We start from the raw sequence: 13,950 nt of genomic DNA, 5'->3' as shown, positions 1-13,950 counted from the left end.
TGTTACTCGTTTTACTAAGCCTGACCGTAACTTTCCTCGGTGGTTCTTCCCTGCAGATATTGATGAGTGCGCTGCCAAGATGCATTATTGTCATGCCAATACTGTATGCGTTAACTTGCCTGGATCCTATCGTTGTGACTGTGTCATGGGATACGTCCGTGTGGATGATTTCTCCTGTACAGGTGAGCTCTCAGGTATACAGCAATTGTACTGCTATACTCTGTGTTTTTGTGTGCGTTACTTAGCTTCTAATCAGTCCCTGTGCCGTACCGAATGGCACGTACTAGCTGGCCCTCTGCCATCATAAAATTCAGGCACAAGTGAGATAGGTAGATGTGGCGTGAGGTACCTTTTTGTAAGTATGGGCCCTTCGGGATTAACCTGGAAGGTGGCTCAGGAAGCCCTGTGGTGCGCACACCGAAGCCGGCCACGACATGGTTCCTTCACGCCCCGCGGCTGGCTTGCGTGCAAGGTGCGAAGGCTGAGATCAGATCACATGTGTAGTGAGAAAAAATAACGTTTTATTACCTGTGGCTTGAAACTGGTTGGTGGATTGAAATGAGGAATTAACCAGGAGGAGAATATCATCTGTTTCTGGACGGAGCTGAGACAAATATGTAAAAGCAAATCTGAAAATGTATGAAGTCCTCAAACCCAGTTATTATGAGGCGGTTTGGAAATTGTTGTTGCTAATGCTGAGAATTAATGTCTCCAGGACTATGACACGTGTTATTTAGAAAAAGAGAACAAGCGCGATAGCATTAGACAATAAATCTAGCGATTCCTTTTTAATACCTGTCAGCAAAATGAGCTCTAAAAATTCTTAGCAGTAAGTAGGTAGGTCTCATTTCCATCTAGAGAGTTTTAAGGGACCTTCTCTGGCAATCCTGGGGAATAGTGTGAGAAGCTGCTGAAATGCTCAGCCCAGCTATACCTAACTGGATAACATCTTTCAATCACAACGTTCCAGAAAGGCTGATCTCGGGATTATTTTGATGGTGCACCTGTCTGGCAAAGGAGGAAGATATCAGGCAGATTTATTGAAATGGAAAGAGGTCATCCTGACCCAATACCGTGTTTAGAATTGTGTTAGGTGAGCTATTTTCTCAAGTGGAAAGATGGCACAGGAGTATTCAATATGAGAATGATTTCCAGCCTGGAATAATTATGTTGTAATGCACATGTTATCCTTAGGGAAGGTCATAGGAAATGTTGACTTTCACGATGACAGCATGTCTTGTAGCTAAGATTATGGAGTTTATAAAAACTGTAGGAAAGTCCTGCCCTACCTCTTGAGAGAGGCTGATACTAAGTAGCTGTCAGGAAACTGATTTTTGCCCAGAGAGTCATTATTTCTATGTAATCTGTGTCTTTTGAGTAAACTTGAGAGTTTTGCGTGATCTTTTACTATCTGCCACATCAGAAGAGTTTCAGACCTTCGATGTTGTTTTAAATGTGTGTACTGTGTGAGGTAGTGCCCTTCACAGTGATGGGGAAAGTGGTTTTGATGATCTGACGCTTGCTTTCCGTATATGTGCTACTAATTTCCTAATGTTCCTTTCCTTCCAGCAAGGCACTGTCATTAGGCCTGCAAATGATTTAGAAAGCAGCGTTATTTGTGATTTACAGAGAAAGTGTGACGTAGTAGGACAAGTTGCTTGACAGTAATGGGTGCACATTCATTTCAAGTGCACGTGCAAAAAAAATCCAGAACAGGTATAAGAACAAAGTAATAAATGAGTGAAATAACTATTTCCTGCAGGTTTATTATCTTGCTAAAAATGACTTCTGTTTTGACAACACAGTTAAAAAGCATAGCAATTATGTAACATAGATGAGGAGAAACTTGGTTCATTGCCTGTTATAGCTAGAAATAAATGTATGTTATAATAATAAATGTATTTAAATAAGTGTTGTGCAATAGAAGCACGAATCCTGGTTTTGTGTCTTGCATTATGTTTATACAGACTTTTCTTCTCACGAGTCTTAAAAAAATAACAATAATAAAAAAGTCAGGCACCAAATACTTAACTAGTTCCTCCTCATGCTGGCACCAACGTATAGCAAACAGAAGCGAAATAGATTGTAGTTATTACTCAGTTTTTAAAATTTATTCCTCTTTATTCAAACAAAATAAATGATCAATTATCTTGTTATTGAACTGTGATTTGGGGACAAATCTTGAAAGCCTGAGATGGGTTGGTGTTCTGATTACAGCTGAATTTCGTTTATGTGGGGTCAGGCTCTAATGGGTTCAAGACAAGGTTTAACAAGTTTTTAAGGCACGTGCACAGCATCACGTGTATTTTATACACGGTTCACCTGAAAGCAGAGCTATTCCGTAGAGCAGGAAGTATCCTGTTTTGGGAAGTCTGAGTCTAATTCATCAAGGTATGAAGTCATCGTCTGCTGTTGAGCAGCTTCTGTGTGTCGCTGGGCAGGCCCGTGCTTGGTGGCCTTGGTGGCTGGCCCCTGTGCTCTGGCGGCTTTCCAAAAGTGGAAAGCAGTGATATGTGGAAGCCGTAAATCAGAAACAATTTTGAAGCCCAATGAAGTATTTCAATTTGATATTGAGGGGTTTATCTTTATAAAAAGAAATGAAGGGAATATTTAAATGCTAGGTCAATTTGAATTGAGGAAAATTAAATTCATTTGAATATTGCTGAATTTTAAATATGCAGCTTCCAGAGTGTTTTCTTATAACTCTGCATCTTTCTCAAATGAAACTAATTTGTACTGTTTTGGTGTTGATGCAACTTTTTTTTCCCCAAACACTTTTTGAATAACATTTCCCATTTCTGATAGCGAGGACTGTGGAGTAGGGACTTCCCGTGGTTAACAGTAAGAAGCTACTGTGTTGGAAGCTGTGCTGATTGCAGAGAAAATGCGGTCACAGAGGCAGAATGACGACAATAATATTCTGGATGAAGCCTACAATTCTATTAAATTCTGAACTACTATTTAAAATTAAGTAGTGTCTATTTTAATAAACAATATTCAGTCTCACATAAGCAAAAGACCCGGTGCGTTACACTTCATCCCGTGGTATTTCGTGACAGGTTAGTCAGCCTAGCAATAACTTTAACCTACGTTCACCAAGAAAGGTACGTTAGTGTTTTTCTGCTCACCTGTTCCTAGAGCTTTGAGCTCTGAATGTTAATGAAGTTGTTGAGTGAAAGACACAGTTTTATTAAGAAAAGTTACCCTTGAATAGGAAGCTTCTTTCAGTCTCTTCCAGTGACACTGACAGATTGTTTATCTGTTCTCAGGTAAATCACAGTCTTGTCCATTCTGAAAATGGCAACAAGATTTGCTGCTCCAGATGTTCTCATTTACTGGAATCTACTTATTTAAAGCATTTATTGACTTCGGCAGGTTTTTACCCTGCTTGCTTGTTGAAAAATAAGTTCTCTTGGGTTGCTTTCTTCTAACAGACCAGTTTGGGAGGTTGCTTCAGAAGTGCATTATTTAGTTTCATGCTCTTTGCAGCATTATAAATTACATAATAAAAATCTTGTAATTTGATTTTTGATGGGCTGCATCTGTTCTCTGGTATGATTTTGAAAATGCATTTGTATGATTTTTGAATTGTAGTTTGAAACTGCAATATATAGTTTCTATGACCCAATGCCATTCGATCAAGTAAACAAATGCTTTTTCGTCTTAATAGGCTATAAGTTATCTGTAATAACTACATATATCATGCTGATATGAAGAGGAAACAGTGTGGGTGGGTCTCATCTCTCTTTGCATAGTCCTGGCATTTTCTGTGAAGACAATCACGATGATCATGATGAAGATTCCTGGCCTTTAACATCTATGATAACCGTTTAGAAAAAAATCCCTCATTTTGCAGCGTTTTCCTTGGGGCTGCACGGGACGCTGAAAACTCGCTATGCGCTAAAGCTTAAAAAAGACTTTTACAAATGAGACTGCCGAGAGATTTTTATTCCTCTATTTGCATGTATTACTCATGGCCCTTTTGCAAAATGAAGAAACTTCCTTTGGACTTGAGAATGACTGGGCCCGTTTTGGCCTAGGGACATGTTTTCAAGAAATAGTATGGAAAGTTATCTGGCCAGGCAACCTATGTCAGCAGCACATTCTGCCGAAATGCGCTGTGACCTATATGCACACATCCTCCTTTTTATGCACCGAGGTATGCTGGCAGATGTTTTTCCTCCGTGAAAGGAATCTACCTCCAGATTTTTCTGTGGAGTTGTGCAGTTCTGCATGATGTTTGAATACCAGACTGTGCTTTTAGCCCTTTTTCAGTCCTCAGTTTGTGTGATAATGGTTTTTACCTTTGGCTTCGCTAAGCAATGAGTCACTAAATTAATTATATGTTACTTGCAAAAAAGCGAGCCCTTATCTAAAACAGGAAGTATTTTCAAAATACATCGTTCGGTATTTTACTTCTGTGGAAAAATTGCTGTTATATAGAAATAAGTTGTTTAGAATGTAAATGTTAGTCTCTAGTTTATATGCTAATTTGTTTTACGGTATGGGTAGAGAAGAGGGAGTAAGAAAACCTAATGATTTTGACAAGTTATCCCACAAGCCCCTTCACTTCTATCCCATGTGGTTTCTGGAGTGGCATTCAGTTTTAAATCTACGCACCTTTCAGAACAAGCCCTTCTGCAGCGTGTTATTGGAAAAGTTGTGCCTAAAGCATAGAAAAAACATAGAGTTATGAGAAATCTCAATTTCAAGGGAAAAAACCCCAGCAGCCCCCTTCTGCTCTTCCCTTCTTCCCCTCTCCTATCTGTGAAAGGCAGCTCAACTGCAGAAATTTCCTGCTATGGTTAGAACAAACGCTCAAAATTGTTTGCTATCACTAAAATTGATGCCTTTAGATTTTTGTTGCTGGAGTTTACCTGTCAGGTTCAAGATGGTGTAGTAGACCCCGTAATAATACTAATAATGCGGCAAGTTTCACAATGGTGGAGTGGCAATCTCAAAGGGCAGGATACCAACCTCTCATCCAGAACCACTGTATGTGTTTGAGAAAGACCCAAATAGAAGCTTTTAGGCAGCCAATTGATAATACAGTCACTCTTTGAAAGACACTGCTGTTTCTGCAATATAATCTACTGACCCACTTTCCCCCCTTTTCCTTTTCGGTGAGCTAAATTAGCATTCAAGAAAGCAACATTAATATTTTTGGTGTGGCACTTGAACTTTCGAAGTACTGTTCAGGGTCTTGGATGTGCACAGAGGTCAGTGAACAAATATTACCACTGTTCACATGATGGCTTGGAGTTGGTGAATTGATAGACGAGTCTGCTAGTTGAAAACCCAAGCCTGGGTCAGTAAGCAGTGAAGGTAGGTCTGTGGTGGAATAGTTTTCAGGTATGTTTTGGGGAAGAGCCCTCTTTAGGTTGTGCTGTTCTAAAGGATATCATCGGTGAGTATCTTGCCTAGCACTACCTAATTTTTAAAGAAACTTCACGAAAATATTAATTGGGTCGGGGTCATAGTTATGTCGCCGTTTAGAGATTAAGTAGCAGATGTTCAACACAATGGGTATGGCCGGGGATAAGGACCTCGGGCCGGTCTGAACTGTCCTGATTTTACTTGGCACTAATATATTGATGTACACTGCTATGAGGCATTCCCTGCTTTGGAGTCGACTCCGTCCTCTACATGCTGAGGACAGCCCGTTGTCCTTCTACAAGCTGCGTCTTGATTTGTGTGCCTGTCTTCTCACCGCACTCTATGTTCAGGGCAACTCGGGCATTTCCAAATGCGTTTGGAACTTAGTCTTAAGCCAACCCGAATGGATGACGCTATGCTTGTATTAATTCAGCAAGAAGAAAGCGGTCTTCTGCTGGTCTCTCCTTTTCCGAGATCCTTATGTGTCGAGTGCTAAAAGGCAAGACAGTACTTAGTTCCTAGTGTTAAGTAGTACTCTTTTGTTTGAACTGTATCAATAGCATCTCTCTTCCCAGAACTGTGAAGGGAAATGTTTAGTTCTGGGTGCCTTGAAATGCAGAAGCATTTGTTTCAAGGCCCTCGCTGGGCTGTTGGCCAAGTTGAGCAGCAGGTAATCTATGCACCAGTGAGTATCGCTTGCATCAGAGAGCATTTCTTTGCTCTGCAGGATGAGTCAACGGAAGACTAGAAGAGTATTGAGTCAATCCAGCGAAACAAAACCGGAGCGATTCCATGTCGGATGGCTGATACTCACGCAGGTCTTGACTCAACCCCCATTAACTCCAGAGAAAGCTTTCAATCACGTTCATTTTGGCTTTAGATAAGTCCCACAGAGAGATAACTAGTGCACTCTTGCCATAGGGAAGCTCTGTTTAGAATTATAAGAAAAAGGGTGATTCTTTTTTATTCTCAGAGAATGCTGTACTAACATGGATAAGGTAGCTTCTCAATGTATTCCCAGAAGGCTGATAAGTATTTAATTGCTGTTTTGGAGAAGGGGAAGCTGAGGCACAGCAAAGAGGAGCGTCTTGCCCAAATTCATGCTGAGACAGTGGCAGCATTGGAGAGTTTAGTAAACAGAGCCAGAAAAAATTAGATACGGGAAAACCACAGACCTATACCGACAAGGATTCAGTGAACAGTGAGATTTATTTTTATAGGTATTGATATTTTCCCAAGAAACAATAGCAGTTCATTGAAGCACAGTGTGCATGGGCCCTGAGTAACCATGTGACCTTCATGTTATAAATCTTCTCCTTCGTCTTCCTGTGCAGTTTTGTAACATCTTTTGTTACTTTGGAGTGGAATTATTCCCCAGCCTTCTAATTTTAAATGCCACGTTACGTTCTTTTGTTCCTGACTTCACCTTCATTTACTGGGTTTAGCGGCAACATATTTTACATTCCTTCCTTTAAAAAAATGCCGTTGGGAAACTGCGTATTATTTGCTTCTAAGTGCTTTCAATCTGAGGAAAAAATGTACTAAAAATGTAATATTTATAGTGATTTAAATTCCTCACTGGTAAATAGTTTAATTAAACATCTTTGTGCTTTCCTGTGCTCTAGGCATGGAAGTGTTGCTGATTTGTCCAGAGTAGTTGATAATCCTTTCGAGTCCTTTTGACACATTGATTTTCTGTAACTTTATTAATAGTAAAATTAATTAAACAGCTGACCGCAAATCATGCTGATAGTTGTATTTCTTGACTTAGGCGTAATTAGCATTTTTACATGATTTCTTAGCTGTACCCTTTTGTGCTGGTATATATGCTATTACGAAAATTTAGTATTTCAAATTGTTTTGCATATGCATGTTCGTGCTTACGCATAAACTTAAGCATTAAGCTCATGCTTAAAAATAGTAATATGGATTTAATACTCATTCAAGACCCGTGAATGAAGCTGTCTGTCTAAAGAACAACCAAGGGCAAGCCTTTCCATGGGACCTGGTCAGCATTTGTCCTGAGCTCTCTTATGGCGGGATTCCTCCTTGATACAATAGGACTAAATCCATTTCTGTGACGCGCGAATTCCTGATTCCTAAATCTAGCGATTACTACAAGTAGTCCGCGAGGTGAGAGATGGAATGAGAGCCACCACACTGATTTCTCAGTGGGAACATGGTATCTTGAAAACATGCAGCAGCTGCAGGATCGATGTCAGTGGCTGGAAGCAAAAATCTCTCATGTTTTAGTCATCTGCTTCCACAGTAAGTGTTGATGCCTTCAGGAGTGTAACTTGCTTTTGGGAAAGAGTTTACTCAATCGAGTTTGGATCTTTTTGGAGCTCTAACAGCCAGGGTTTGTCCTCTTCTTTGTCCAAACAAGTAAAAAACTCGCCCGTGCTGTATTCCGTTTCCAGAAACCATTTGTAACAAACCCTTTGCTCTTCAGACGCGGAACTGAACTCTCCTACTAAATCATGGAAGTAACCGAATCGTGGAGAAGGGCATCTGGCTCACCACTCCCCCTCAAGGCAGGATCCGTGGACCCTGAACCATCCTTTGTCTTATCTCTTCTTAAGAAAACCCAAACAACTTCATTGAGGGAAATTCCTTAAACCCCTTTTTGTGTCGCGTAGTGTCCCGTTCCCCCCCGCTCCTCCCCGCTCGCAGTACTTACTCAGCCATTTAGAAAGGTTTGCTTAATCGCTACCTTAAACCTCCCTTGCCACAGTTTAAGCCTGTCAACTCTTGTCATATTCTTAGTGAACACGGAGAATGCTTTGACCTTTCTATTCGCAGCCCTTTTTAATATTTAAAATCTCTTTTCATGAATATGCTTTATTCTTCTCATCTGTAACCTAAAAGCTTATTTTTAGATTTGTGGCTGAACAGTACAAAAATATTCTAAGGGAGTTTTCTTCATAACTTCACGTTTTTGCCTGCAGAAAATTCTGGGCCTGTGCCCCCAAACTTTTGGTGTCTCACAGAAGGTTGTGGTTTTTTGGTTTGGGGGTTTTTTGAGTGGGGCTTTTCTGTCTGTGTTGGCGTGGGGTTTGTTTGTTTTGTTTTTTTTTCCATTGAGCTGCAAGAGTGTTGTTGTGTGTCAGGGAAGATGCTCTAAAGAATGGTCCCAGGTAAGAGGTGCGGCGTGCGTGGAGTTGGCACGTCAGACAGACAGATGTGGCCTAAACCTCCCGTATTGATTGTCAGAGCCCTGGATTGTGTTAATGTCTGCTGCCAAAAGCTGGTTAGCCAGGCACAATGCTGATCATGGTGGACAGGAATTCTCTATTTGCCCTGCTATATCCTCTTTTTCTGTCTAAACACATTGTTTAGCTAGACAAGGAAGAAATGTCGGATGGATGACTAATGGCCAGATACAGACTTTTTGTAGTGTTTGCTTTTGGTGCCTGAATGGGTTATATGGCTTGTCTAATTTCAGTAATAATGAGCGCATTAGTGTTGGAAAGTATTAGGAAAAAAAATTCGAATGCTTCTCCAATATGCATGAGTGTATCTTGCAGAGTGTAGTATCTGGAGTCTGGTGTGACCAAAATCTGTATAGTGTATGGCACGTACGTATGCGTTTCTTCCAAGGAGATCCCGTACAGAGGAAGAGGAGCCCATTCACACCGGACTATGGGAGTGCCAAACTCCTACCGCTTCGATTTAAGGAATGATGGAAATGACCAGGGATGCAATCACTGGACCTGTACAAAGGCCAGGAACTTGCAGTATATTAGCTTGGATTTGACAAGTGTGTAATTTGGGGATTTCCTCCTGAAAGGCAGTGTTTCTTGGTGGATGAGACTAGTCTGCCAAGGAACAACCGACACATCTGTGAAATGCGCAGCACTTTGCTGCTCTGCTGTTGTATCTTTGTATTTGCTGCTTGGATTTAAGATTTCCAAAGGCCTTTATTTCTGAAACAAAGGAATTCTTTAAAGCTTGTTAAGCTCAACAGAAAATTTTCCATAAAGTTCATGGTGCTTATGTCTGATGGGCTCTTCTGACAGTGAGAAATATGTATGACAAAGGCTTTTGCAGGTCTTGTTTTTTCCTTTGTTAATCTAAATGTGCGTTTATATACGTTAACATTTCTCACTTTGCTATGATCTCATTTTTATACCACTTTCATAGATGCGTGCATACTGATTGGGAGAAAGCTAATATTTTATTAAGAGCTATTGATTCTGGAGTATGTATGACTGTATACAAGCGCTCAAAGAATCACCTTCTGAGCAATCTTAGATACCGAAAAGACCTTAGGACCCTGGTTCAGTGATGGGCATCTGTTATTTCTTTGAAGTGGCTGGAGTTTTAGTGGCTGTAAGCCCTGTTTAGACATGCATTGTAGATTGTCCAACTCTTGCTTTGCTGGTTTTGCAGCTTCCCAGATGATAACTTGAAAAAATGCCTTTTTTCAGCAGAAATGTGTGCACTACGGGGTGGGGGATGGGGCAGAGTTTCTGCTGCTCTGGAGGTGTGCAGTGTGGTTTGTCCTTTTGGGTGGTCTCATTCTGTTTTTGGAGGACCTTTATGTTGTGTCTATGAACGAGAATATTGAGGTATATTATGGGTCATATTTGCAGATGAATGCTAGTATGGCTGATAACCTAGCTATCCTAAATTTGTTTCTGGATTTGTAAACATCAGTGAATAACCATAAATCTGCTAGTGTTGCCGTTCTGAAACGTTTGTGAAATAATTTTTAAAGGGTGTAGGGGAGCTGCCACTGGCAAGCAGGCTTGCTTGGTCCTTAAGAAATAATAGCCTTTGGGAATAGCGCAGGGAGGGGGAGAAAGAGAGGTGCTTTGATCTATCACTTTGTAGTTAATATTTTCATGCTTTCTACTGTAGGCTTTTTGCCTCCCAGTATGAAACTTCCTATTTAGTTACATGATTGCATGTAATAATTGCTCAAACCGGGGATTTTTCTGACTCTCCCAGAAATAACTCTTGTTCTTCATTGTCAGAGAAGTGGGACAGAGCTAGGCAAATGAATGACACAGTCTTGCTAATTGTGCTCCCATTAGAATAGTCTATTGCAATTTTTATGTGCTTAGATTTTTTTCTTTTCTTTTCAGAGCTTACAAATAAAGTTCATTTTTAGAAAATACAGTTCATGCAGCTAGACTGAGATAATCAGGTGTTTTGGGGAAGGCTTTCCTGTTATGACAGATGATAGCAGAAAGGGCCAGAAAACAGGGCTGCCAAGCAAAGGATAGTGATGGCCATGGAGAGACAGCTTAATGGCCTGTAAGGGTAAAATATTTTTTCCTATTTATTTACAGTGGAGGAAAGTTTCCGTGTTTTCAGAATCCTAGGGATTTGGTTTACTCTGCTTTGTGCTTCTCATAACGGAGGGTTCTTTTTCACAAAATGTAATGTATATAAGCTTTTGTGATGCTGAACTATCTGCTAACATTTGTCCTTTATGCCAGTTTTGGGCTTGCTTGTTTGTCGTCGTTGTTTTTGCTTTCAAAATAGCACAAATGTTGAAAGCGGTATTCTGTGGAATATCTGACATAGCAAATTCTTCTTCAAACTGAAAATTAAGAATGTGTATATTTAGACTTACATGCAGTCCGCAAAGGGGCAAAAGAACCCTCTGATCTTTGAAGACTTGCTTTCGTATAGATTCCTTGGTATCTATCCAATTCTGAACTGCATCCTGTATTTTAATTAGGCCATAAATGTGGCTTTGCAGTAAAGCAAAGACATTCTAAATGTAATCACATTCCACCACAACATAAAACGTTATTGTCCTTTTTGCATGTGCTAGTAGTATCTGCTCAGTACAAAGCTAAATAAATGCTCTGTCCTTTTACCTCACTCTTTACATGCTTTTAAGAGTCCCACAAACCCTATGACGTGTTATGCAAAATCATCAGTTATAAGTGATTTATAAATAGAAAAGGTAAACAGTTATCTTGCCTGGTTTGACAGTGTCTGGCTGTACTTCATGAGAATGGGGAAAAGCAAGACGATAGACTCCGTCTGGTCTTGCTCTACTGTTGTCCGTCCTTCTCTTCTGTGTGGGTCCCTCCGCTCCTTGCCCTCGTTGCATCATCAGTACTCTTTGTTCACCTTTGGGGAAAAAAAGAGCTTGCACGTGCAGAGTACTGCAACGGAAACATCTCGCAGACTTTCTGGGACCTCGCGGAGCAGGCAGCTGTGTGCTGACCGGCACCTCCGCGTGAACCCCGCGCCAGGAGCGGCAGCACGCTGTACCTGCTCCTGGGGTGCTGGAAGGCTCGTGGGATACGTCAGATCTTCAGCAACGGTCCAGGGAACTTCACATTTCTGAGACCGTGATGAAATCTCAGAGAAAATCACATCTGTGATCTGGGCTTGCACTGGGATGTGCCTTTTGAGGAATGCGGCACTGTGGTGTGGATGTCGGTGGGCTTAATGTCTTTCATTACTACCGTGGCCCCATCCCGCTTGGGGTTCAGTCTTAGGCGTGGGGGTTAATCCTTTCTGTCTAGGAACAAGGGTAGCTAAATATATTACAGTCATATTCAGTTCCCCATTTCTCTGCCTGGCATGCTAAAATCACTTACTACAGTCTTTTGATCGATTTGCTCCGCACTTAGGAAACTAGGTTTTTTTCTACTCCTCAGTGAAGATACAAAATCCACAGTCCAAGTGACTCTTCTCTGCCCATATCTGGGGTCTCTAACTGTTGCCAGCTCAAGTGAGATGTATGTGGTATCTGATGATGTAGGTTCCTTTGCATTTTTTCTTGTTGCTGCTGTTAGAATTAAACCACTGACTGGGATTATTAAAATGAAGAAGTTACGGGGGGTGAGGGGGGAGTTAAATAAAATTCCTAGCTGATGGGAAATGTGTGACAGTAACAGAAATGGCAGATCTTTACCGAATTGTTTGCTTAGGGCACCAGGCAGAGTGAAACGCATAAATGCACATGCTGCCTTTCATGGTTGATTCTTCCAGAAGAAACACAAAGGACTGTTTTTTAAGGGCAACAGAGCAGCCTTGTTCCATCTGGATTGCTAAAACTTATGACCAGTTTTGAGTGATTGAGTATCCACAGCTGAACATTATTGATGATACTTGTAAAGACAGCAAGAGGCTTCTTTATTGCACAGAAACTGAAGAAGTTGTATAAAAAGTCAGCTGGAAAGACTTAATCCAAGGTATTAATGGAATTTGAAAGGTAACTTTTTTTAAAGGAACCTCGGAAACAAAAAGCTATAATGAGATTGGAGAATTTAACAGCCCTTTAATATTCTCATATGTAATACATTGAGGCCTGTTTTTCAGCCTTTTGCATATATTTTATCAATAAGTAGTCGTATAAGCATTTTTGACTTGGAACAAACTCAGTTGTGAAAATTAGCAGGGAGAGGATTTTTCCTTTTTTTTTTTTTTTTTTTTTTTACCCTTGTATGTGGCTTCATATGAAAAATTTACATGGCTAAATACTCAGTCAGGTAACAGTCAACACTGAGGTTGCCAAAAGTGTGATTACCTACAAATCCCCAAAATCCAGAGGCTGGGTTTATAGCTGGTAGAAATCAAACTATATATGCTTATTTAGGTCTACTGTCAAACTGGATTTTGAAGTCTTTTTAGTTGCTGCTGCTTTTGATTTGTTGCTCTGAGATTGTTGATTTATTAAAAATCATCTGTGCCATTAGACTGCCTGTCAGGGTCCATAAATTGGATTGGGGACCACGAACAGTTATTACCCTATGTGGATTTTGTTTTTGCGCTGCAGAAAAGAGGCTAATTAATTCACTGACAAAATGAATTCATGCTTCTTTTGAAATATGAAGCCCTTACCTGATATTTTTTTCTGAAGTCTGTACTGCCTTTATAGTACAAATTTCTGTTCCAGTGGAAAGCTTAGTGTTGTTAACACAGTTAACTTGAGATGTTGAGTTTAAAACAGATTAGCAAGATACAGAAAACTATAGAAACTAATGCTGCATTAAGGTTGAGTGCTTATCGTGCTTGGTGTATGAGTACATTCAGACAGCTCTTGAAGGACATGAACATCAATTTTGCATCCTGTGCCGTAGATTGTCCCAGTTCTATAGGTGTTCCAGCAACAGATGGTTTAAGGATAAACCACTACCAAAGTGAAAAGCTGTTACTCTTGTTTTTATTCTTGTTTTACTAGCATGGTGCAACTCTTAACATTTGTATACTAAACAAATTAAGGCAATATGTAAATGTGCCTCACAGAAAGTCAGGGTAAGACTCAAGAACTTTTCAAGCCGTTGGAAAGATGGCGCAAGGTGCCGAGCTGACGGTTGCTACTGGATGCTGCGGCAGGCGCGTGTTGGCTTTCCAGTCGAAAGTGAAACTTGTCAAGCTGGATCTGAGCCTGCAAAGTATTAAGCATCTGCTGCAAAATTTTAAGTTCCTTCCCTTTGTGAACGGTAATGTGGGTAGTGGGTTGTCAGCAAATCTCTGGGAGGGCTCCATAATAGATGGTTTGGACTCGGCTTTGATGAACTTTTCTGTCTCTCCTTTCTATGTGCTACACGGGAATAGAAATTAAGCAAGTTTAGGTAGTGATTGGGGCATAAACTCTGT

The 13,950-nt window shown here is 40.5% G+C and overlaps 1 protein-coding gene across 2 annotated transcripts in view; it reads left to right on the top strand.

Annotated features, from left to right (window-relative positions):
* Window positions 1–13,950, top strand: part of NELL1 (neural EGFL like 1) — a 299,533-nt gene that overhangs the window by 147,118 nt on the left and 138,465 nt on the right. For both annotated transcript variants that reach the window (XM_049821020.1, XM_049821021.1), the window contains exon 13: window positions 57–182. In XM_049821020.1, the coding sequence (XP_049676977.1) occupies window positions 57–182 (126 nt within the window). The remainder of the gene's footprint in view (window positions 1–56; window positions 183–13,950) is intronic.

This window comes from Accipiter gentilis, chromosome 17, assembly GCF_929443795.1.
Source record: "Accipiter gentilis chromosome 17, bAccGen1.1, whole genome shotgun sequence".
NCBI classification, from domain to species: Eukaryota; Metazoa; Chordata; class Aves; order Accipitriformes; family Accipitridae; genus Astur; species Astur gentilis.
The sequence above is the reverse complement of the archived record's forward strand: the minus strand, read 5'-3'. Positions and strand labels throughout refer to the sequence as shown.